Here is a 23,828-nt window from a genome sequence, read left to right as displayed (position 1 = left end):
GAATTTGTTGCCACAGATGGTTGTGAAGGCCAAGTAATTGGGTGTATTTAAGGCAAAGATTTTTTTAAATTTAGATATACAGCAAGATAACAGGCCATTTCAGCCTTCAAGTCCATGCTGCCCAAATGCTCACTAATTTCTCTTGAACTCTTTTTTGTTTGTGCTTTTTTCCTTCAGCATTCTTCCCAGGGGTGGGTAACCTTTGTTTTAAAATTCACACTTCACCTTAAGTGATCCCTATGCCATCAGTGCTCTATGATTGGTAAGGGATTGTTTAAGGTGGTATGTGAGTGGGAAGGGAAGGTTGAGAACCACTGCTCCAGACCCAATTGTAACTGAAATACTTTCCTTGAGAAAAATTGTCATTGGCCCATTTCCTTTGGAGTTATGAAACCGTGGACATGACAAGTCAATGAGGGATGATTAAAACAGTGGTTTTCAAACATTTTCTTTCCACTCACATACCACCTTAAGCAATCCCTTACTAATCCCAGAGCACATGACTAAGGGATTGCTTAAGGTAATAGGTGAGCTTTTAAAAAAATTGTGCCCACCCCTGTTAGACTCTTGATTCTCAAATATATTCAGCAAGATTTTTTACATAATCTTCTGATGGATGCAAATAATGGTTTAATTTCTCTGCTATTTCCTTATTCCCCTTTATAAATATTCATTTCTTTTCAGTAAGTTTACAGATGTCATTAAAATTGGTGGTATAGTGGACAGTGAAGAATGTTTTGTGAGACCACAGAAGGATCTGCATCAACTGGTAGATGGATTTTAATTCCAGCTTGTGGAAGGTGTTGCATTTTGGTAAGTCAAACCAATGCAACACATGCACAGGGTGGTGAAAAAGGTATTTTGCACACTTTCCTTCATCATTCACGGCATTAACTACAGGAGTTGGACAACCTTATTACAGCTGAACAAGACATTCCAAATGTGGCCTGACCAACATCTTGCAGAGTACTATGTGCTGTTCTGTTTGACCTGCTAGCCAAAGGCTGTCATTAAGTTGGAAAGCATTGCAAAAGAGATTCACAACAATATTGCTGGGACTGGAGGGCTTGAGTTCTGTGTTATAAGGAAAGATGAGCTAGGCTAGGACATTTTCCCTGGTGCATAGCAAGCTGAGGAGTTATAGAGATATATGAAACCATGAGGTGCATAGATAATGTGAATAGTCTTTTCCCCAGGGTAGGGGAGTCTGAAGTTGAAGGCCAGAGATTTATATTGTGAGGGTAAATATTTTAAAGGAACTTGGTGGGTAATTTTTTCACACAGGGTGATGGGCATATGGAGCGAGCTGCCAGAGTAAACTACAGAGGCAACAACTACAATTCATAAGAGTCATGTAAATAGCTACAATAAAAGTTTTAGGGGATATCGAATTGTATTGCGCATTGTCACATGTGAAAACTTTGTTTTGTGTGCTTTCCAGGAAAGCCAACCCATACATAGTGCAAAAATAAAAATAAAGAGTGGTGCACCATTGAAAATATCCTCTCAGGGTTGCATCACTGGGATAGGTACTGCTCCACTATGACTGCAAGAAACAGCAGGGGGTTTTGCACATGACTCGGCTCATTTCACACACTCCTCTCACTCCCTCCATCAATTCCGTCAATAATTCCTGCTCCCATGGAAAAATAGCTGACATTTAAAAACTCACCCAACCCCAGCCACACACTCTGTCATGAGTGTGAGATCACACATCACCAGATTCAAAGGCAGTTTCTTTCTCACCATTATCATATTCCAGAATGAACTGCAAAAGAGTGAAATTATATTGCCTTTACTTCATACAAACTGATTTCTCTCTGACTTTTTCCTCTTTTGTACTGTGCCTTACTTGTTCTATGTCCAAGATAGAGAGGCACAGTTAATTTTCACAATGCTGTTACAGTACCAACAATTGGAACCAGGGTCCAGGATTTGAATCCCGGACTGTCTGTAAGGAGTTCAGAATTAGAATTTATTGTCATGAACAAGTCACAAAATTTGGTGTTTTGTGGAGCAACTTAGTGAAAACATTCATATTATAAACCATCTTACAACAATAATATAAAAAAAAATTGTCGTACACGAAAAGTGAGGCAGTGTCTTTGGTTCATTGATTATTCAGGAATTTGATGGCAACAAGGAAGAAGCTGTCCTTGTGCTGCTGAGTGCTCGTCTTTAGGCTCCTGTACCTTTTTCCAGATGGTAACAGAGTGAAGAGGGCATGGCCTAGGTGGTGGGGGTCTTTGAGAATAGAGGCTGCTTTTTTAAGACACCAACTCATGAAGATGCCCTCAATGGAGAGAACTCTGGTGCCTGTGATGTCGCAGGCCAAGTTAACAACCTTCTGGAGTGTTTTCTTGACCTGAGATTTGGCATCTCCATACCAGACAGTGAATCAAACAGCCAGGATGCTCTATATAATGCACCTGTAGAAGTTTACAAGAGTCTTTGGTGACGAACCAAATCTCCTCAAACACCTTACAAAGTATAGCCACTGGCGAGCTTTCTTCATAATTGCATCAAAATGGAGGCTCCAGGACAGCTCCTTGGAGATGTTGACACCCTGGAATTTGTTGACCTTCTCTACAACCGAGCTCTTGAGGAGGACTGGGTTGTGTTCACCTGACTTCCTCCTGAAGTCCACAATCATCTCCTTTGTTTTTCTAATGTTGAGTGCAAGGTTGTTGGTGTGGCACCACTCAAAAAGCTGATCTATCTTCTTCCTATACACTTCCTCATTGCCATTTGTGATTCTGCGAACAACTGTGGTGTCATTAGCAAATTTATAGATTGCATTGATATTGTGCCTGGCCACACAGTCATGCGTGTACAATGAGTAGAGCAGTGGGCTAAGCACATTTGAATGTTCTCCCCATGTCTGCGTGAGTTTTCCCCAAGGGCACCAGTCTCCTTCTACCATTCAAAATGTACCAAGGATTGGCAGTTAATTGGGTGTAAATGGGCAGCATGGGCTCGTGGGCCGAAAGGGCCCATTACCGTGCTTTATAGGCTGTGAATCTGTTCTCTCATCCTTGACCTATCCAAATTTTTCTTAGTCAAAACTGAGCCTGCATTCACCATTTCAGCTGACAGCTCGTTCCACACTCACGCCACTCTGCGTGAACTTTCCCCTAGTGTTCCCTTGAAACATTTCATCCTTGTTCCAAATCCTTTAATTCTTGTCTCACCTCACCTCAGTGGAAAAAGCATCTACTCTATCCATACCCCTTTTGTATATATAATTTGGGAGCATAAGCTCAATGCTTATACCACCAAAATTCAACCAGATACGTTTTAATCAGAGGTAGATCTGAGGTTTTAATGTGTTTACAGAATGTTACTGTATCTTTGTAAACTGTAATGCATTCAAAGAAACAAGATAAAATCCTATTTCTTTACCAATAATAGAGGTAAGCAGGGGAGAAATGAGTATTTCTTAAGACTAAAAAATGTAACTTTTGTTTATTTAAGCCACTGATGTTCCAAAGCAGCAGTGCACAAACGGGAAAAGAAACACTTTGTGCGTGCAATTTCTGATAGACTCCTTGCTTTATGGTAGCAAGTCAAGCTCTGCTCATGTGAGTTAAAATACTCAACTTTGAGTTTAAATTTTTGCTGCTTCTTATCTCTGGCATTTCCTACAAGCCTATAATCATTGAAAAATCTACCTACTGACAATTCTTGTGCATTCTTAAATCATATTGCACTAGCAGAGATGGCCATGCTTCAAACAGCGGATCTTGGAATTCAGTTACCCGTTGCCTCTCTCCCTCTTAAATGCTCTTGAATTCTAACTTATTCCTTATAACTTATTCTTTATAACATAAGCTTTTGGTCCAAATATTTTCTTGCATTATCAAATTTTGGTTGATAACTCTCTTCTGAAGTAACCTGGATATTTCAGTGCTGTCAGCTACTCCGTCAGTAGTAGGAGGGAGGAAGTAGAGGATGAGTGCCTACTCATAAAAGATGGGGGGAAATAACCAAGGCCTGCTTTTGCTCATCGCCTCGTAGCTGGTTCAAGGTTTACACTCTAAGTTCATTGCTTTTACTCCATATTGACACAGTAGTGCAGTTCATAACCTCAGAGTTCATTTCTGATCTTGTGTACTACCTGTTTGAAGTTTGCACACTCTCCCGTGCCACATAGGTTTTCTCCGGATTTTCCTGGTTCTTCCCACATCCAAAGACATGCAGATTCCCGAGTTAATTGTCCACTATAAATTGCCCTTAGTGTGTACGGTGTGATTGAATCTTGGCAGAGTTGGAGGGAAAATGGAGGAAAATATAAGATTCCTGTATGTGGATGGTTGATATTTGGCGCAGCCTCAATGGGTGGGGGGGAGGGGGGCCTGTTTTCATGATGTCTCTCTCTATGAATTGATTTTGATTTTTGGTAGATCTGGAGGGAATGGGAGTATAATTTTTAATCATATCTTAATTTGACAGTTTACCTGCTTCAGTGATCACATATGATGCTTTAACATCATTGAATGTTGCGGCACAAATAAACAATGCAAACACTTCTCTATACCCAAGCCAAGTCCAGTTTCTTGCTTCCACACCATCCCTATCTCTCTCTCCTAATCACCATTTGAGTTTCCTTTCAAAAGTTCATGGACTCCACTCAATAACAGTTTGGAACTCTGAATTTCGTATTCTAATCAGTCTCCGTTATGAAAATATTCCAACCTCCCCTTCATTACCAAGTCTTGTGAATGTTAAATGTCTGCCACCTTTTAGCCAGTTGACGAGAATTATCATTTTTAGTCATCTTGAACACCTTTAACAACTCGTAGCCTTCAGAGTTGAGATTATGTTGATTATTTTTTCTGTGCATTGGCAGGAATCCAAAATTCATAAATTCTTGTAATCTTTTTGTTCCACTCCTCCTCAGGCCCACTTGCCTATCTGGGTCAAATGCACTTATGCACAAGACTTAAAGCAGTAAACTTTCACTTAGACTAGACTGATCCAGCTGGGACAGCATAATTAAAGTAGAAAAATCCATTTGAGCAGTACAGCTACTCCCTTTTTGCACAACACATACTTTTTTGCTATTTCCTTGTCAAAGCAATTCAGGCCTCTTAAATCCTACACACTAATTAGGATAGAATGAGACATAAATTACAAAATATTCAAAGGGAAGAAGGTAATATTATGTGTTACTTTTTGTCCTGTCTAGGTTAAGCATTGTTTCCTTCCATCTCTGTTTTTCTTCATGGTGCTGAGAAATTGTTTCACTTCCTTATGCTTGAATTATTTTTTTCTTATTGGTACAAATGCAACAAGCAGCAGTCTTCAAGTGTGCATTAGCTTTTGTAACACCATGACATCTGCCTCAAGGAAAAAATGTTACCCTGCAGCATGCTGGGTTCAACATGCATCAGCCTCACTAACATAACATTTTGAGAGTTCAGTAAAAGGATTTTTTCCGTCGAGTAAATCAGTAAAATTTCCTTGCAATTTCCAGGGTGGTTTCATTAACTGGGAGAGGCTCTTCTCCCCACTGCGTAACAGATTTAATGCCAACAACCAGCAACAAGGTAATGGACTGAATATCCCCTCTCCGAGCCCACCAGTTTCTGAAGAACAGGTAGGCATTTTTATGGCACAACGTCATAGAATTTCTTTTACCTTATATTTTTCAATATAAGCCATTTGACGGTGAGTATTTTGTTTCTGCTGTATCCCTTTTACCACTAATGACGGTTGTTCCACATATGTGATGCAAGACGAAAATCCAAAATAAAATCAGAAAACGCTGGAACCTCTCAGCAAGTCAAGCAGTATCTCTGGGGGGGACTGAGACAATTAAAATAACTTTTCATCAGAACCGGAGCTGCATTCTTTTTAAGGCAGTGAAAAGCCATTCAAAAAAAAAGGGCGGAGGAAGGAAAGAGAGGGATGGTTCAAAGGAAGGACCAAAGAGATAATGGTGTAAGAAGGAGTGTTCATCAGAACGAAGGGAAAAGTCAACAGGGGTATGAGCAGCCACACCACAGATCAGCAGTGATACCGAAAACAAGCCGAAGAGAAGAGGGCATCCATTTCCCACATATGGACACAGAAGAGATTGGGGCGGGAGCGGGGAAGTGAGGAGGGGACTTGTGCGGTGGATTGTAGTTCTGGCTCCGTTATAGGAAGGATGTAGATGCTTTGGAGAGGGTGCAAAAGAGATTTACCTGAATTGGAGACCACATCATTTGAAGCCTGGTTTCAGAGCTTGGGTGGAGCAATGGATGATGAGAGGAGATTTAATAGAGGTATATAAGATTTTGAGGGGCTTAGATAGGGTGGACAGCCAGCACCTTTTCCTGAGGCAAATATTAGAGGACAACAGTGGAGGAGATGACTGAGTTAATTTTTTTTACACAAAGGTTGCAATGTGTTGCTGGGAGTGGTGGTGGAGGCTGGTACAATAGGAACACTCAAAAGATCTTATATGGGCCCATGGATATAAGAAAAATAGAGGGTTATGGGTGTGAGATAGGGAAAAATTAGATTGTCGTGGAGTAGGTTTGGATCATCTTGGGCTGAAGGGTCCATACCATGCTGTAATGTTCTATGATTACTGAAGGTGTGATCCTCACACCAAGCACCACCCTACACTGATTTCTCCGCATTTCTGCTGGAGTCCTTTTCGTGAATATAGAAGAGGTTTTATGGCTGAAGTTGCTAAATGACATTAGGGCCAGAATATCATAAATTGTGAAATTGGCAACAAAATAGAAATTTATCTGCGATCACAAGCAACAAACAGACGTAGCTAATGATCGCCCTCCACCTCCAAAATGTGTCTGCCTGGACATCAGCAGAACTGCATAGTCAAGTACTTGCTGTAAATAATACCATTTAAAAGTTGGCTTTGTCATAAACATAATTTAATCTATATCTAAAAATGTAATAGAAATTGTAAATGTTGGAAAAACTCAGAAGGTAAGGCAGCATCTGTAGAAAGAGAAGTCAATGTTTGGGTCCGTGACCCTTGTCCCACACGGAGTTTAACCCATTTCTGTTTTTGCTTCTGGTTTCCAACATCCACAGATATTTGATCATCTGTACTTTCTTTATTCCTTTGGAGCAGATAGTCCAACAAACAAGCTGACTCTTTCATGATATTCGAGTCCTTGAAGTACAGGTCATTGAAGATGTCTCCACTCAACACTCAAAATTCAACAACCTTCTAAGAAACAACACATACTGTGGGGAATTCAAGGAATCAGGCAAATTCACAACCACCACATTCAGCCTTTAAGGCATCCAGCATGTTGTTCAGTTAATTGATCTGAGCAGTTTGTCCACGTGAAGGATTTCAGCCTGAAACATTGATTCTCTTTTGCCTTCCTTGAAGGCTGTCTGACCCACTGAGTTCCTCTAGCATTTTGTATGTTTGTCTACTTGGTTACAGAAGATTAAATAGAATTTACAGTATAAACATGGGCCACTTATTTTGTGCTAATGTTTCTGCTCCACAACTGACCTCCCTTCATCTTCCCCTATCAGCATTATTTCCATCTTCCTGATGACCTTGCTCAGTCTTTCTTTCAAGTGATCCTCTTTTTGCTTCTACTTGTAAGTTTCACATTCTCTGGGTTAAGCTGTTTCTCCTGAGTTCCTCGTTAGATTACTTTGTGTTTATGATTTTAGATAATCTTTCCAAATAAATGCCTAACTCATTTTTAATTGTCATTCAGCCGCACCAGGTGAAAGTAACTTCAGCCTGTTCATTCTTGCTAGAACTTTTTATTCACTCAGATCCAATGTCATCTGAGTAAATTTTTGTATCTTCCCTACTGCCTCTGTAATCTCTTCCTATTATGGTTACCTAAGTTCTGTACAGGAAATGAAGGTTCGATGCAAGGTAACACTTTCTTTAGGAATCACCCCCAGCCCTTGGTTTGTGTACTTCATTATTAACATGAGTTTTTGCTATACATAGCTGGTGACACAGCTTGCCTCAGCCTCATTGCTTCTCCAGCATAGTCCAAATACTCTGAGGATTTTTTCAAAGTTTTAAGCACAATGTAACCTACATTTCCAGATCGTATAGCTGGTCAATTAAAATTTGATCTGCCTATACAGCATTTTGAAAACAGAGACAATGGCCTCACAACAAAATAGAATAAAAGCCTGCTGACATAAAGTGTGACAATTATTGGTGTCATTGAGTATAGAGATCAAACTATGTTCCACAATGGGGTTAGTAGGAGTCACTGAGGCTTCTTACAAATGGGTCACTAAAACTCAGAGATGGGAGGAATGAAAGGTTCTTTCTTAAAGCGTCAGAAACTTCGATAGCTATTTTGATGTTTCCTCGGAAGAGGCATTTTCCACTGCAGATTGCAGTATCATAGTCATGTGTCTTGCAACAGAATTGCAGCTTTACTGACATCTACTGCTGGTAGGAAGATATACAGCTGAATACAAGATTTAATAAGTGAGAACGTGGGAGGACATTGAGACCATTTCCTGAATGACATCAAGAAAATGTCAGGCACAAGGACTCATTTATCTTTCACAAAAATCCCATTTTTGAAATGTGTCTTTGAAACGTGTTGAAGAGTCCCTTCTTGTATTTCCAGTACATTCTGAGAAGAGGTTTCTTTCTACTGAATAACTGTTGTAGCCTGTACATTCCTCTCAAGTTTTAATCACAAGGATTGCAACTGTGTTGGTGATTCATACCAAAAAAAACCTTTCTAACCTATGATATAATGTTTAAATTTCCAATCACGCACTGTGCTTATTTACATGCTTTAGCTCCAGATCAATTAACAAATCAGATTTAGGATTATGATCATTATGTTTGTCAAAACAGTTTTCTATTCAGTATATAACACTGCTGAGAAAAATTACCAAGATGCTTCGCAGGTTCTTTATGATCTGAAAGCTTGTTCCAAAGCTCACATGAACACATTAAATGATCAAAATCTTAATCCATGAAGTAGGGTTCGAGAGCCATTTAAAATGAGGAGAGAGAGGTGAAGAAATTGAGGGAGGAAATTCTATCAGCAAAAGAAATACAGGTTGTACCTCTTTAATCCAGCGACATTGGGACCTGGCCATTGCCAGACCACAGAAAATGCCGAAAAACCGAAATTGACCCCAAAAGTAGCCCCCTATGTAAACACATCTAAGGTAGAACAAAGCTTAAAACAGGAAATAATATTGTGGGGCGGCACGGTCAGCGTAGCAGTTAACGCAACGTGCTTACAGCGCCAGCGATCGGGACTGAGGTTTGAATCCCACACTGTCTGTAAGGAGTTTGTTCTAACGGCAGCAGATTCGAATGTGCCAGATCATGGGAGCTGCCGGACCACAGAGAGGTACAACCTGTACACCAGATTGCCCATTCTGGTCCATGTGGTCACATATTTAAATCTGTGTGCTTGACAGTTAACTGCTCTCTGAAAAAATCAAATTTCCTTAAGTTGTGTGAAGGCTTTGACAATAAAACTCATGAGGAACACCTCCAACATGTTCTTGACAATATATTCTGATTCTGAACTCCCTAAGCACTTGACTTCATCCACAGCCAGTAAACCCTGGTTTATGTGCACAATCTGCAAAATGCATAACAGAAGCTTGCCAAGATGGCCCAAACCCTCAACCTCTACTACCCAGGGGTCAAATGGAGCGGGGACATGGCCACACCTAAAACTTGCAAGTTCCCCTCCAAGATCCTCAGTATCTTGACTTGTAAGCACACAGTCAGTCCTTCATTGATGGTGGTTATAAATCTCACAACATATCCAAAAACAGCAGAGGAACAGCAGTGTTTTAAGAAGGCAGCTCATCATACACACATCGTGTGATTACAGGTGAACTATAAATACCAGTGTTGCTAGCAATGCTCATATCCTTTCAGTGAATATAGAAAGCAGATCATTCTACATAAAAAGCATCAAATAAAATGCAATTGTTTCTATGAATACTATGTTCAAAGAAACAGAAAGTTATAAAACATAAATTCTCAAAGTGGGGCATATTTTGGTGGGGCTTAAGAATATTTTAGTGGGGCATAGGAATATTTTGGAAAATAATTAAAAAGTTGGTTTGAAAAAATAAATTCGCTATGTTGGTGTGAAAGATGTGATTTGGCAACAACTTGTCAGTACAACAAGAAAAAAATCACTTTATTTTCATAACGTGTTTTTGCTCTTCCGTTGTTTCTCTGTTGTTTCTCTTTTTTTAAGTATTGTTATCCTTGGTTAACATTATAATTATATTTTTTCTGACTGGTTTTATGGTCATTCATTCCAAATTATCTCATCGTCAACGAGGATTCCAAATGATCTCAACAGTTATGTCTCTTTCCACTGCTGCAGTTGATATCTACAACAAGCTCAAAAATTATTTGGATGAAAATGAAATACCAAATGGGAACATTGTGTCTTGTGCTGCAGATGGTCCACCTGCTGTGCTGGGTAAAAAAAAAACCCAGGATGTTTAAAATTAATGAAGGATGAAAATCCAAACATATTGGTTGTACATTGTGTTATTCACCAATAAAACTTAGTTGCGAAGAAAGTTTCCCCTGTTCTAAACGAGTTTCTGCATTCTGTGATCAAGTGTATCAATGCCATCAAAGCTAATGCCAAATGTGAACATCTGTTTAAGCAGTTTTGTGTCGATAAAAATGCAGAAAATGTGAGATTATTGCTTCACACTGAAGTAAGGTGGTTGTCAAAGGGAAACTGCTTCAAAAGGTTTATGGAACTGTTTGATCTAACAACAGATGTCAAAGCTTTATGTGAATTACTTGACAGACATTTTTGAGAAATTAAGTACATTGAACAAGCAACTCCAAGTAGCAAATATGACGCTCATTGATGCAAAAACAAAGATATTTGGATTCATGACACTTCTAGAATTATGCCAAAGGAATATTTCTGCAAGAAATTTCAGTTAATTCTGTTGGTTGAATAAGTGTGAGGTAACTAATGCTACAAACGTCATTGTTGACCATTTGAAAATATTGGTTACCAACTTCAATGATAGATTTTCTGATTTAATGGCAATGTATTTTCCCTCTTGGTTAACTCAGCCATTGCTGGCGGACTTATCTGAAGTTCCAGTGCAATGCTAAGAGGAGTTATCTGAATTGTAACATGAGAATCTGTGAAAACTCTGTTGAAAGTGAAAGGAACCATGATGTGGCTGTCTAACGAGATCGAAAAGAAATACCCAAACTTGACTACTTTAGCAAGGGAACTATTGATACATTTTCCATCGTCTTTCCAGCTTCAGTGCTGTTAATGATTTGCTACAAGCTGAGAGAAACCGTCTGGAAATTACAAAACATGGAGATTTAAGGTTGAAACTAACAAAATTAATCCTTCAAATCAAAAAAAAATCTGCAGCCAGTGTCAGGGGCAAGGTTCCCACTGAAGTGACAATTGTGTGTTTGAGATGGCTGACATAATGAAGAATTAGTTGAATATGAAATATGTGTTCCAGTGTATTCCTGACCTTAATTGTTTTGAAATATACTTGCAGTAAATCATTTAATTAAAACTTCTTTTGAATATATAACTTTTTTCCACTAATGGTGGGGTGTACATTTTTTTGAAAACTTAATGTGGGGCCTAGGGCAAAAAAAGTTGAGAACCACTGTTATAAATGGTTTTGAAATAACATTTATTTCTCTCAGAACTTTTGAATGAATGCAGCTAAGAGTTAGAGAAACTTGTGAAGACAGTTTTTGTCCCTGAGATGGAACCAGCAGGGGTGGTGGAGACAGATTCAGTGATAAGTTTGGAAAGGGCATGACATACTAGAGTAGTGGTTCTCAACCTTTTTCTTTCCACTCACCACCTTAAGTATTCCCAACCTTTTTCTTTCCACTCACCACCTTAAGTATTCCCTATGCCATTGGTGCTCTGTGATTAGTAAGGGATTGCTTAAGGTGGTATGTCAGTGGAAAGAAAAAGTTTGAAAGCCACTGTTTTAATTGTACCTCATTGACTCGTTATGTGCATGGTTTCACAACTCCAAAGGAAATGGGCCAATGACATTTTTCTCAAGCAAAATATTTCAGAAACATTTGGTTCTAGAGCAGTGATTCTCAACCTTCCCTTCCCACTCACATCCCACCTTAAGCAATCCCTTACTAATCACAGAGCACCGATGGCATAGGGATGACTTAAAGTGGGATGTGAGTGGAAAGAAAAAGGTTGAGAACCACAGTAGAGGGAACAAGCAAGAGCATAAGAAAGATCAAATTTGTCTTTCAAGAAAATTACACATGAAAACAAATAGTCGCCTCCTGTGCTAAGTTGTTCATATTGAGGAACTGATACAGTGCAGGATATATAAGTAAATTTTGAGCGTTGTTATGGTTATATTTAATCTATTGATGTTGTTTTCTATTGCAGGTGGCAAGACTAATGGAGATGGGGTTTTCTCGAGTAGATGCTTTGCAAGCTCTGAGAGCTACAAACAATGACCTTAATATGGCCACCAATTTCCTTCTCCAGCACTGACAGTAAATAGCTGACTCAAGGGACTGTGTATCTAACTTCAGAACTGTCCACGTTGAGTTGTACTGGCGGAACCTAACAGAATTATTTTCAGCAAGGAGAAGGGATACCAGATTTAAAATTGTACGGGCTAATTATGTTTTGGCATCCAGTGCATGTTTACTGTAAGAATCACAAAAAAAAACATTTGCCTAAGGTATGAAAGTTCTCAAAGGTGCAGCACAATTGATTTTTAAAAGCAAATTGTTATGTTGATTAATCAAATTTCAAATAAGTTGATCAATAAAAGTAGTTGCCTTGACACAGATTGTTGTTTCTATCTTTGCTCCCCTCTTTCTCTCTCTCGCACACACATTCTATCGCTCTCTTTCTTTCCCTCTCCCTCTCTTTCAGTCTTGCTTTTGTTATCTTTTACCTTTTTCAATTATTTTCCTCTTGCCTGTTCTTCAGTGGTATTTATGGTTTGCATCGTCCCTTTGGTTCTGCGAGTTACTGTATGTCTGAATCAATCGTTACATTCTACCAAAGCTGCTGATATGATTCTCCCTCACTCCAGCAAATCTGACGTAGGCGTAGGAATCTTGCGATTCAAACGATTTTCATGAAATCAGGCTTCAAAGGCCAGAAAGTACAGTAAAGTTGTCATGCAGGATGTGTGGCAGCAAGTCAGAGAAATATCAGCCAGTGATCTGTGGGGTAGTGAGGAGATATCCCTGTTCTTTATGGGAACCTGGTCATGGAATCCTTTAAACCTACAGAGAGGCAGATGACACCTTGTTTTAACACTCACTCAAAACGTAGCACCTCGAACGGTGCAGCACTCAGAGGGTCAGTCTGGATTGGATTTTATGCTCCCGTCTGATAGCTCTCCTTGTGAGGGACTGCATCTGGAGTAGGATAAAGTGGAGGATCAGAACACTGAGACTCTAAACCAGCTTTAGATAATAGTGAAAGACAGTCCACGAAGCTACTTTGATCCCTCATCCCACACCCAGTCTGATCTAGCAGTCTCTGGTATCCGGTACCATCGCAACCAGAAGCTGGAGGAACAGCACCTAGTCTTCCATCTGGTGCGTTACATCTACAATGGGGGAACACTTACAACATTTAAAAAATATTTAGACAGTTGTATCAGAAAGGTTTAAAGGAATTTGAGCCAAATGTAGGCTAATTTGGTTGGCATGGACAAGTTGGGCCAAAGGACCTCTTTTTTCTTGGTCTCCATCAATGTGATGTTAATTTACTTATTCTATGTTCCTTTCCATTTTCTCTCTCGGACTACAGGACATGCCCAGCCATATCTACCATTCATCCTCCTCCCTGACATTTCACAAGTTTCATATTCATGTGTATAGGTTCTTTCATCGATCTATCCTCTGAGTGGTCACATTCACTCACTGACCAAATATCTTCATCACTTATCCCTAAGCTCACCCAGGTGTCTCCGATTGTATCTAATCGGAGACATCCCCACCCCCACACTCTCCCTTCAAACTAATGAGCTTCTTTTGTCTTCTCAGTTCCGATGAAGGGTTTACAACCTAAAACTTTGGCTCTGTTTTCCTTCCCACCGAGGTGACCTCATTTCCAGTATTTCCAGTTTTTGACCTGACTGTTTTTTTGCTTTTTTTTTTACAAATTCCTGTTAACTTTTTGTACTGATGTGTTCTCACTTTAAATGTTTGTCTCAACAATGGATTTGATAACATGTCATACAAGGTTTGTCAAACAAAACAACAAACTAAACTTGTGTCATAATACATTGATTGCTCTCTGTTCAAATCCCAATGTGAAATAATTGAAACTGGTTTCAATGCACCAAAATTTGCAAGCTTGCTGACAATGTATGCTTATTTTTCAAATAATGCTGCCTCTTTGGTGATTTTCTCATGATAAAAAAAAATGAAATCTTTGCAAAAGGGAGCACAGACTTCAGGAACCACATCTGCAACCTCTGGACTTCAGGACCATTTCACAGAAACCTACACAATGAGCATTCTGAGCTCCTGGTTGCATGAACTCCCCTTCCCATTCCCATGCTAACCTCTTTGTCCTGGATCTTATCCACTGCCAGAGTGAGGTCCAGCTAAACTAGATGTTCAACACCTCATATTTCACTAAGGCAGTCTACACCCCAATGGTTACAGCTTTCATTATGCCACTATTATCACCTCATCAGATTTCAGTACCAGTAGCCATTGACCTCACTTATCACCCATCCTACCCTGTGTGGCTCATCCTCCACCTAACCTTTTTGTCCTCTTGCCCCTCTCTTCCTTTGTCACCTGCCAATCAACTGCCTCTGTCTTCATCATTCAACTCTCCCTGGTTCATCACTCCCCTACTGACCCCAGTGCAGTCTCTCACTCCCTGTCCTCATTATACTGGCTATCTCCCCTCTGCACTCTCAGCCTTGACGAAGGGTTCTGACCCAAAACATTGATTGTACTTTATCTCTCATTGGTCCCGCTCGACTTGCTGAGCTCCTCCAGCAGACTGTGTTTTGCTCTAGATTCCGGCATCTGTATTCTGTGTGTTCTCTTCAAATAGGTTCTGCCATATTGTTAATGGGATTTACAATAATGTAATGCACAAAAAACATAGGAACGTAGGAACAGGAGTAGGCCAAAAATGGCCCATCGAGCCTGCTCCACCATTCAATACAATCATGGCTGATCTAATTTATGACCTAACTCCACCTACCTGCCTTCTCCCCATATCCCCTAATTCCTCTATCATGTAAAAGTTTATCTAACCGAATTTTAAATATGTTTAATGAGGCAGCCTCAACCACTTCCCTGGTTAGAAATTCTAAACATTCACTACTCTCTGGGAAAAACTATTTTTCCTCATCTCTGTCCTAAATCTACTCCCCCGAATCTTGAGACTGTGTCCTCTCATTTTAGTTTCCCTGGCCAGCTCAAAAAACCTTCCTACATCTATCCTATCCATACCCTTCATAATCCTATATGTTTCTATAAGATCTCCTCTCATTCTTCTGAACTCGAGCGAATACAATCCTAGATGATTTAATCTTTCATCGTAAGTCAACCCCTTCATCCCAGGGATCAACCTCGTAAACCTCCTCTGGACCGTCTCCAAAGCCAGTATATCCTTCCTCAAATATGGAGACCAGAACTGGACACAGTACTCCAGGTGCGGTCTGTATTCTTTTGTTATATGAGAGATATGATTAGTTCTGTACAGCTGTGAACAAATCTTAATTTTAACATTCTTATTCATTAACAATAAATAGTACTTGCCAGCATTTGGTATTCAGGATGGATTTTTTTCGTTGACCAATTATTCTACATGTGCATGCCCAAGGCAATGCACATCTGTCAGTGTATACCTGAAGTGCCCATGGATAGGATTTCTACCTGCCTGTGCCAATGAGGGTTCAAAGGTGAGCAAGGTAAAAAAATGCCTCATTTTTTTCAGTAGAATATTACTTTGGGGCAAGGTCAAGCATTTGCTGCTTTGAAATATGCCACTTCAGAAGGAAATTAGGCTTCATCAGAAAGTTTTGATTGCTCAAGTCATTAACTGCATTTGATTGATATTTATAAAAGTTTGTTCTTGATCTTCCACACTTTGGGTTCTGGCTTCAGGATGTCTGAACTGTGTAGCTTCAATCCCTTGTATCAGTTGGGCTTTTTTTCATATTCTGCTCCTGCTCCCTCCAATTCTTCATAAACTTTTTCTTCCTTCTCTTTATCTTGTCCCTTTTGTCCCTCTGAATCACTTCCAGATGATCCTGATTCAACATCTAATTGAATCAATGGCTGTGTCTGACTGGCAACGCTTATAAAAACAACACCCTTAATCGATTCAGCTATTCCCCATAGGGGAACAGCTTGTACCACTGTGCACATTGTTACGAGCCCAGAGGGATATTCACCAAGACAAATGGTTAATTAAACAAATGTTGCTTTTAATTATCTTTAAACATGAAAACCGGATCAAACTTTAATTTCAAACTTGAACTTATCTAACCTAACATAACCCCCTTCTAATTCTAAGCGGACGTGTATGTAAGTTCAGAAAAGTTCTTTGATTCACAGTCCAATCTCACTTCTCATTCCTCCTAGCTTACTGGTTGCAGGGAATTTACTGGTTGCACAGAATTTAGCATTTATGAAGTTCACCAGGCTTTGGTGCTTGAAGGGTAAATGGTTACCGCTCAGGAAGGTTCTTGTCAGTTTTCTGGAATTGTTTTCCAGCATTTATTCGCTCCCTGCAGAAAGCAATATAACACATCAATTGCCTTCTTGTATTTCAACCTTTTTACATCTTTGCTCTCTTAGCAAGGCAACAAACAGTCTCGGGAACAGGAAGGGAGGGGATTAGGAGGTGCATAAGAGGTTTGCGCTGCCAAACTCATTCCCATCGGAAACATTATTAAAATAACAGTAAATACAAATAAACTCATTAAGATAAAATTCACAAATACAGAATTGAGAATAAAAATTATTAAAATGCATTTTTAACTCTGTTGCACCCACCTCTGCTGAATATTTTTGGAATTTGAGATTCCAATGCAGAGAATGCACCCAAGGAAACACTAAAACTGACAATTTGCAAAGGGTCAGTATCAAGAAAACCAACACTAAAGGTATCCCATAAGGATGAAGTGGTATGAAGGCAGCGCTTGTCTCTCAATCTAGCAACTTGTAACATGATACTTTGTACATCCCACACTCCCCCAACTGATCTGTAGCGCAGGCTTATGACAAAGAAGAACTTGAAACAGTGGAATGCAAAAGCACCTTAACCTATAGGCTATCTGATTAATGTTTTATTCACCAAGATCTGGCAGCAGCAGACCTCGGGTTCCCAGTGGCAGCAGGGACCTCAAGCTCCTGGGCAGGAGCAGGACCCTCGGGCTCCCAGCACAAGTGGGGCCTCAGTGGAGAAGTGAGTGATCAGCAGTGGCCAGCATTTTTTTTTTGTGAGAATTAAACTTTATTGTTGATTGTTGTTTAAACATTGTTACAAGTGATTTGCTATTTGCTACTGGGCTGGTTTTTAAAAATGACTGGTTCTCTAAAAAAAACATTTATCTGAAATGGGCCTGGTTCTAACCATTTCGGATTAATCAGAGTTGTACTGTATTTAATTTAGCTTTGAATCCCTTAGTAATAACACCTCAGGTTTTCAATGACATTCAGGGAATTAATAGAGGAGATGGAATTCACAAAATATCTTTATATGCAGAGGATCTTTTAGTATATATTTCAGATCCTGAGACATCTATTCCTCCAATGTTGTCTTTGCTTTCCCAATTTGGTAACTTCTCTGGATATCAATCAAAACTCTATAAGAGCGAATTATCCACAATAAATATGCATATACCTATTCATAATCATACACCTTTTAGAGTGGCTAAAGACCATTTCACCTGACTTAGGGTTAAAATTTAAAGATCTATACATATATATATATATATATATATATGTGTGTGTGTGTAACTTTCTTCCTTTGATAGATAATGTGAAACAATCTCTTTCTAAATGGTCTGGCTTTATATTTAACAGGTTGTATTAATGCTATCAAAATGATAATCTTACCTAAATTTTTGTCTTTATTTCAAATAGTCCCAGTTTTTATTCCAAATTTCTTTTTTGACAATATTGACACTAAATTACATTCTTGTATTTGGAATAAAAAGAATGCCAGATTGAGTAAATTCCATCTGGAGAAATTAAAGAAAGATTCTGGTCTGGCTTTATCTAATCTTAGACTCTATTATTGGGCAGTTGACATTCGTTATATTATTTTCTGGATCTACTATTCTGGATAATTTGAGGACCCTTATTGGGTAGATTTGGAATTAAATTCAGTGCAGAGGAATTCAGTAGCTTCTTTATTGGGGGTAGCTCTTCCTTTCACACTTTCCAAGATCAGTTGACCTTCCTTCAACCCAATACTTAAACATACATTACGGATTTGGTTTCCATTTCAGCTCTTTGATTCGAACATTTTTATTTTATCTAGCACCATTTCTCTTAATTATTTTTTTCAACCGTCTATAATTGATCAAGCCTTCTCTTTTTGGAAGATTAAAGGAATCATTTCTTTTTTATATTTATTTATAGATGGTAGGTTAATGTCTTTTGAACAATTATCCAATAAATTTAATATGGCTAAGACACATTTTTGTAGCTACTTCCCAATTAGACTTTTTTCTGAATAATTTACTGTCGAACCTTCCAACATTTCACCAACTGGATTTGATTAATACTTTTTATTTTCATTTGAACCCTTCTCATAAGAGATTAATAGGTAACATTTATAAGTTATTAAGATTGCAATCAAATTCTAATAACAAAATTAAAAGGGCCTGGGAAGAGGAACTTCAGTTACATCTTCCAGAGGAATCATGAGAGAAGAGTTTTGGATTGATTAATACCTCTTCAATATGTGCTTGTCATTCTTTGATTCAGTTTAAAGTAGGACATTGGGCTCACATGTCGAAAGGCAAATTGGCCCATATTTTTTCTAACATCATTCCTATTTGCAATAGATGTAAATCAGAAGTGGCTTCACTAAATTATATGTCTTGGTTATATCCCATGTTGGAGAAGTATTGCATAGATATTTTTAAGACTCTGTCAGCTATACTGGATATCAATTTGCACCCTAACCCATTGACTACTCTTTTTGGGATTATAGTTCCAGAAGTGGGATGAGTTCCCTCTTCCACACATCGGGTTGTAGCCTTTCCTACGTTGCTGGCTAGAAGAGCAATCTTATTTAAATGAGAAGATTCTCATCCACCTACTTTGATTCAGTGGCTCTCTCAAATTATGTCATGTTTAAGTTTAGAGAAAGTTAGGAGCTGTATTATACTTCTGTTAAATTTGAAAAGGTGACCTTTTATAAATTACTTCCATATGACCAAGTTAGTATAATTATTTTCCCTTCTGGACTATATTTTATTTATTTTCTCTTTGTTGGTGAAGAACAGATGATTAATTTTTATTAATAAATTTTCAGGATAAGGCTGCCCAGTCTTTTTTTTAGATTAGGTGGGGTTTTATATAATACATTTTTTTAAAGATTGCAGTTTGAGGAGATGAGAACATAATCGTTAATTGTGATGTAATTCATTGTTATATCATATAATGTCATATAGTGACATTTTTCCCCTTTTTGATTATGTATTCCTATTATCCTCATGTATTGTTTTCCTATAATATGATTAATAAAAAGATTGAAAAAGTTAAGAAAGAATCATCATGACCAGTTATTTTTCTGTTCAGGGGGCAATGCATGGAGTACGCCACCCAAAGTTTGATTGCATCGTTCCACCCTCCCGTTTCCCATTGGATGATAAGAGGTTGTGTGTGATTTCCTGATTCCTGAGACCCTGAGGAGCTCACTTATCAGCTGACTCTCAAAGTCACTATGGATCCTTTCTGGGAAACCAAAAGCACAGAAATACTGATCCCAGCGAACCCTTTTCCACGTGCTTATCCATCTGATCTTTACATGGAAATACCTGAGCCACCTTTGTGAAATGGTCAGTTATCACCAAGATATCAGTAGACTTGTTTCTGGAGTCTTCAGCCAACCAGGTCAATGCAGACTAGCTCCAATGACCTGGTTGATGTTATGGTCTCTGGATGGGGGGGTGGGGAGGGGGTGCTCTTCCCTCAGGCTCAGTTGTCTTGCTGACGATGCATCGCTGACATTGACGAACATTGTCTCACATCTTGTTCAAGGTTTAGCCAATAAAACCTCTGTCTCACCAAACTGAGGCTCCTGAACTAAGTCTGGCTTCATCATGAATTCCATGCAGAACCTCGACATTAAGTGAGTCAGGGACAACTTATTGAAAGTGTTTTGCTTTGTTCTCTGGTCCCGCGAAATCCTGTACAACACATAATTTCTTAAAGTAAGTCTATCCCAATACTTCAAGTGTCTTGTGACAGAGACAGACTCTTTAAATCTTTCTCTCCTAGAAGGTCTTCGATGTCTCTCAACATAGAACATAACATGAGAGAGAGTTCTGTCTTCCAACTGCTTATCATGGAGGTCCTTTTTGGTATAGGTAGGTAAGTGTCCTGCCCAGGTGGAATTATTTGAGGTAGGTGCTGCAAGACTTCAACAGCATGAGCCCTCGGACCAGCATCCAACTCAATGTGCAACTGTAGCACACCAGACACATCCTCTACTGCACAGACTGAACCTGCACATGCAGTGAATAACATGTGGACTGGGCTTTCCTACTCACTGGAGAGGGTTTCATGTGACCACTGGATGACCAGAAGACATTTTAGACATATCTTTGACCTCAGTGAGAAGACCTGCATACGGTTCGGCAAGCATCCTGCGGCCAACGTTCTCCTTGATAAATGGTATACAACTCATGGCATCAGCTAAAGTGTTCTGTCAACCTGGGACATACTTTATATCAAAATTGTAACTTGCCAGCTTGGCTACCCAGCGTTGCTCACAACAGTCTCGCTTCGGCTTCATTAGAATATGAGTCAATGCATTATTGTCCATTCAGACTGTGAGTTCTTGGCCTTTTCACTCAGTGATTGAACTTGTCACAGACTACCCATTTCAAAGCTAGAAACCCTAATTGGTGATCCGGGTAATTCCTTTGTGACTGAGATAACAACTTGCTAACAGAGGCAATAGGTCTGACTCATTCTTTACCCTCTGGAATTTGTGACAGAACAACTCCTATGCCATCCAAGGATGCATAAATTGACAGCATGAAGGGCCGGGTGAAGTCAGGAGAGCCAGGAAGACTGCGAACCAGTGAAGATTTAAGATTTTCAAAGGCCTGTACCTGCTCCAATGTCCAGTTGGATGCACACAACTTTCTGTTTGTTTATAAGATATTTGCCTTTCCTTTTTACCCCTTTCAGCAGATCAAAGAATGGCCTGGCAAAGTATCTGGACATGAAGTGTTGATAGTAATTTATCATCTGCAAAAAGGATCTATCCGTCTTTGGGACAGGGCCACGCCATCAGGCTCCATGAGGTCAGTGCTTGTCGTGTTAGCGATGCATTCCACTTTACTGGGATCTGTTGAAACACCATTCTCATCTATTATGCAACTGAGAAACTTTACAGACCTCTGAGGAGAGACACTTTTTGGGGGCTGTTACAAGCCCAGAGGACTCCAAAAAGAACCAGTAGCAACAGAAATCCACCAAGACAATGGTTACTTAAACAAAAATGTTTTTAATTTTCTTCATGCATAATAATATCAATATTTAACTTATTAACATTAACTTCATTTAACCTAACTTAACCCCCTTCAAGGCACACTTGTATGTAATGTGTATGTGTTCAGGTAAGTTCTTTGTTTCACTGTCCAGTCATTCACTTTTCACTTCTCCAAGTTCACTGGTATCAGGCAATTTTCCATATTGTGCACAGAATTTAACATTTATAATCTTCACCAGGCTCTGGTGCTTTAACTTAAATTGTTACCGCTCAATTAGGTCTTTGTTGGTTTCAAAGAGAGACATTGGTTGTTCGTTTGACACACACAAACTGATCTCCTTCAATCAGCCACTTCAGTGTCTTGACAAAGAAACTTAACCCCTCATGGGTTTTCCAAAAGATAACCTCTTCTTCCAGGTTACCACAAAGAGTTCTTTTTTTTTCCCTTATTTCAGGAGAAACATATTAACCAGCCACATCCTCTTGTAATTGACTACAAGGGTTTAGAATAGGTTGAATTCAGAACTCAAAACTTAAAACTTATCTTTAAATAGGGTCTTGCAACAGGTCTGCAAAACTTGCAGTTTCCAACACCAATTCCTGCCCTAAACTGACATTCTCTCTCTCTCTCTCTCTCTCTCTCTCTCCCTCTCTCTCTCTCTCTCTCTCTCTTTGCAAAACCACATGACCCCTCTTAGAACAGCAAACTTCAAGCTGGCCCCAGTTTTAATAGCAAAAGATTAATCAGTTTATCAACCTGGACATCTGTTCCTTTTCCATTTCAATTCTACAACATCAGTCCTATTAATGTTGTGAAATATGGTTGAAGATGATCAAACTCGCACTAAACTCGCACCATTCTGTGAAAAGGGATGGAATGCAAATAATGTAGATGAGAGCCTGAAAACAGACAATACTAGCTAGTAGGTCTCTTCTTATCAGGAGCCCCAAGGATGCAAGGGTCTGGTTCAGGTTGGTACAGTGACCTCAGGTAGTCTATAGCTAGTACTGTGCTTGCTTAATAGAGACATGAATATTAACTTAGACGCCCCTAAGGAGGGCATGAACTAATTAACATGCAAAGTATGAAGAGGGAGGAACTGAGTGATACCTGTATTGATGGAAGGGAAAAGGAGAATGTTGTAATGTATTGGGATTCTGATTGGAAGAAGGTAAATGAAGGTGGGGTGATGTTGAGCTCGGGACTGTACAAAAGAGTGATGATTCTGAACCTCCGGTGTGTCTCTAGACCAGGGACACCTGACTCTGCAGACTTGAAATAAAGCTGAACCTGTTCTCCAAGACTTTGTCTCCAGAGTAGTGATTGTGAACACTTTATATTTCACAAGCTTGGGGACTCGTCCGGGATCCTCAACTCCCACCACTTGGTGACTGGCTATTGAAGAACGAGAAGGTGCACCCCAATGATTTCAGTGGTCTCCGATTTCCTTGCTTGCCATCAGCGGTTTGAGTGATTGATATTCAGACAGGAGACTCTGGAGAACAGGACCTAGGAATCTCCGGTAGGAGGAGTGGTTCGGTCAGGGCAACTCTCGTGCATGAGACCCTGGTAAGAAAAATTGACTATTAAGTACTACTCGGGTGACCGGGATTCTGTCAGGAGTGAGTGATCTGACAGGGATGTGGGTAATAAGAATACCCGTGAGAAGAAGGGACTCCAGAGTGGGGGTCCCGGTATTGACATTCCACCTGATAGTCCGTTGGGGCAGATGTTAGGAAACTGGGGTCAGGGAGGGACCCAGGGAAAGACTAAGGAAACTATGATAAAGTTTTGTTATTACAAATGGCCTCAGACTCCGATTCTGGGGTCTTCAGTTTGGTGGCCTCGGATGGGGTCAGATGAAGATTGGATATGTCAGAAATTAAATTTATTCGTAAATGAAGTCCTCCAGACCTGGAGGAGTCAGATTATGCAGCATGTTGGATCCGGGTGACCAAATTGTTTAAGGTTGCTGTGAAAAAATGAGGAGGAAGATGAACCTCCCTGGGATCCCTTTGAAGAACTTGCCCCCGCCGTATGACCAGGCTGCTGGTGATACCCCTCCTGAGGAACACCAACAGGTGAGAGAGTCCGATGGAGGAGTAGAGGTCTGTGCCCTGGAGCTGGAGGAGGCAGGACAGAAGAGCTCA

The 23,828-nt window shown here is 39.6% G+C and overlaps 1 protein-coding gene across 3 annotated transcripts in view; it reads left to right on the top strand.

Moving 5' to 3' along the window:
- Window positions 1-12,789, top strand: part of ubac2 (UBA domain containing 2) — a 256,211-nt gene extending 243,422 nt beyond the window's left edge. For 2 of the 3 annotated variants that reach the window (XM_069890517.1, XM_069890515.1), the window contains 2 exons: window positions 5,477-5,599; window positions 12,384-12,789. In XM_069890517.1, the coding sequence (XP_069746618.1) occupies window positions 5,477-5,599; window positions 12,384-12,491 (231 nt within the window). In that variant the 3' untranslated portion in view covers window positions 12,492-12,789. The remainder of the gene's footprint in view (window positions 1-5,476; window positions 5,600-12,383) is intronic. The other variant, XM_069890516.1, reaches the window with a different exon arrangement.
- The last annotated feature ends 11,039 nt before the right edge of the window (window positions 12,790-23,828 follow it).

This window comes from Narcine bancroftii, chromosome 7 (genome assembly GCF_036971445.1).
Source record: "Narcine bancroftii isolate sNarBan1 chromosome 7, sNarBan1.hap1, whole genome shotgun sequence".
Classification (NCBI taxonomy): Eukaryota; Metazoa; Chordata; class Chondrichthyes; order Torpediniformes; family Narcinidae; genus Narcine; species Narcine bancroftii.
The sequence above is the reverse complement of the archived record's forward strand: the minus strand, read 5'-3'. Positions and strand labels throughout refer to the sequence as shown.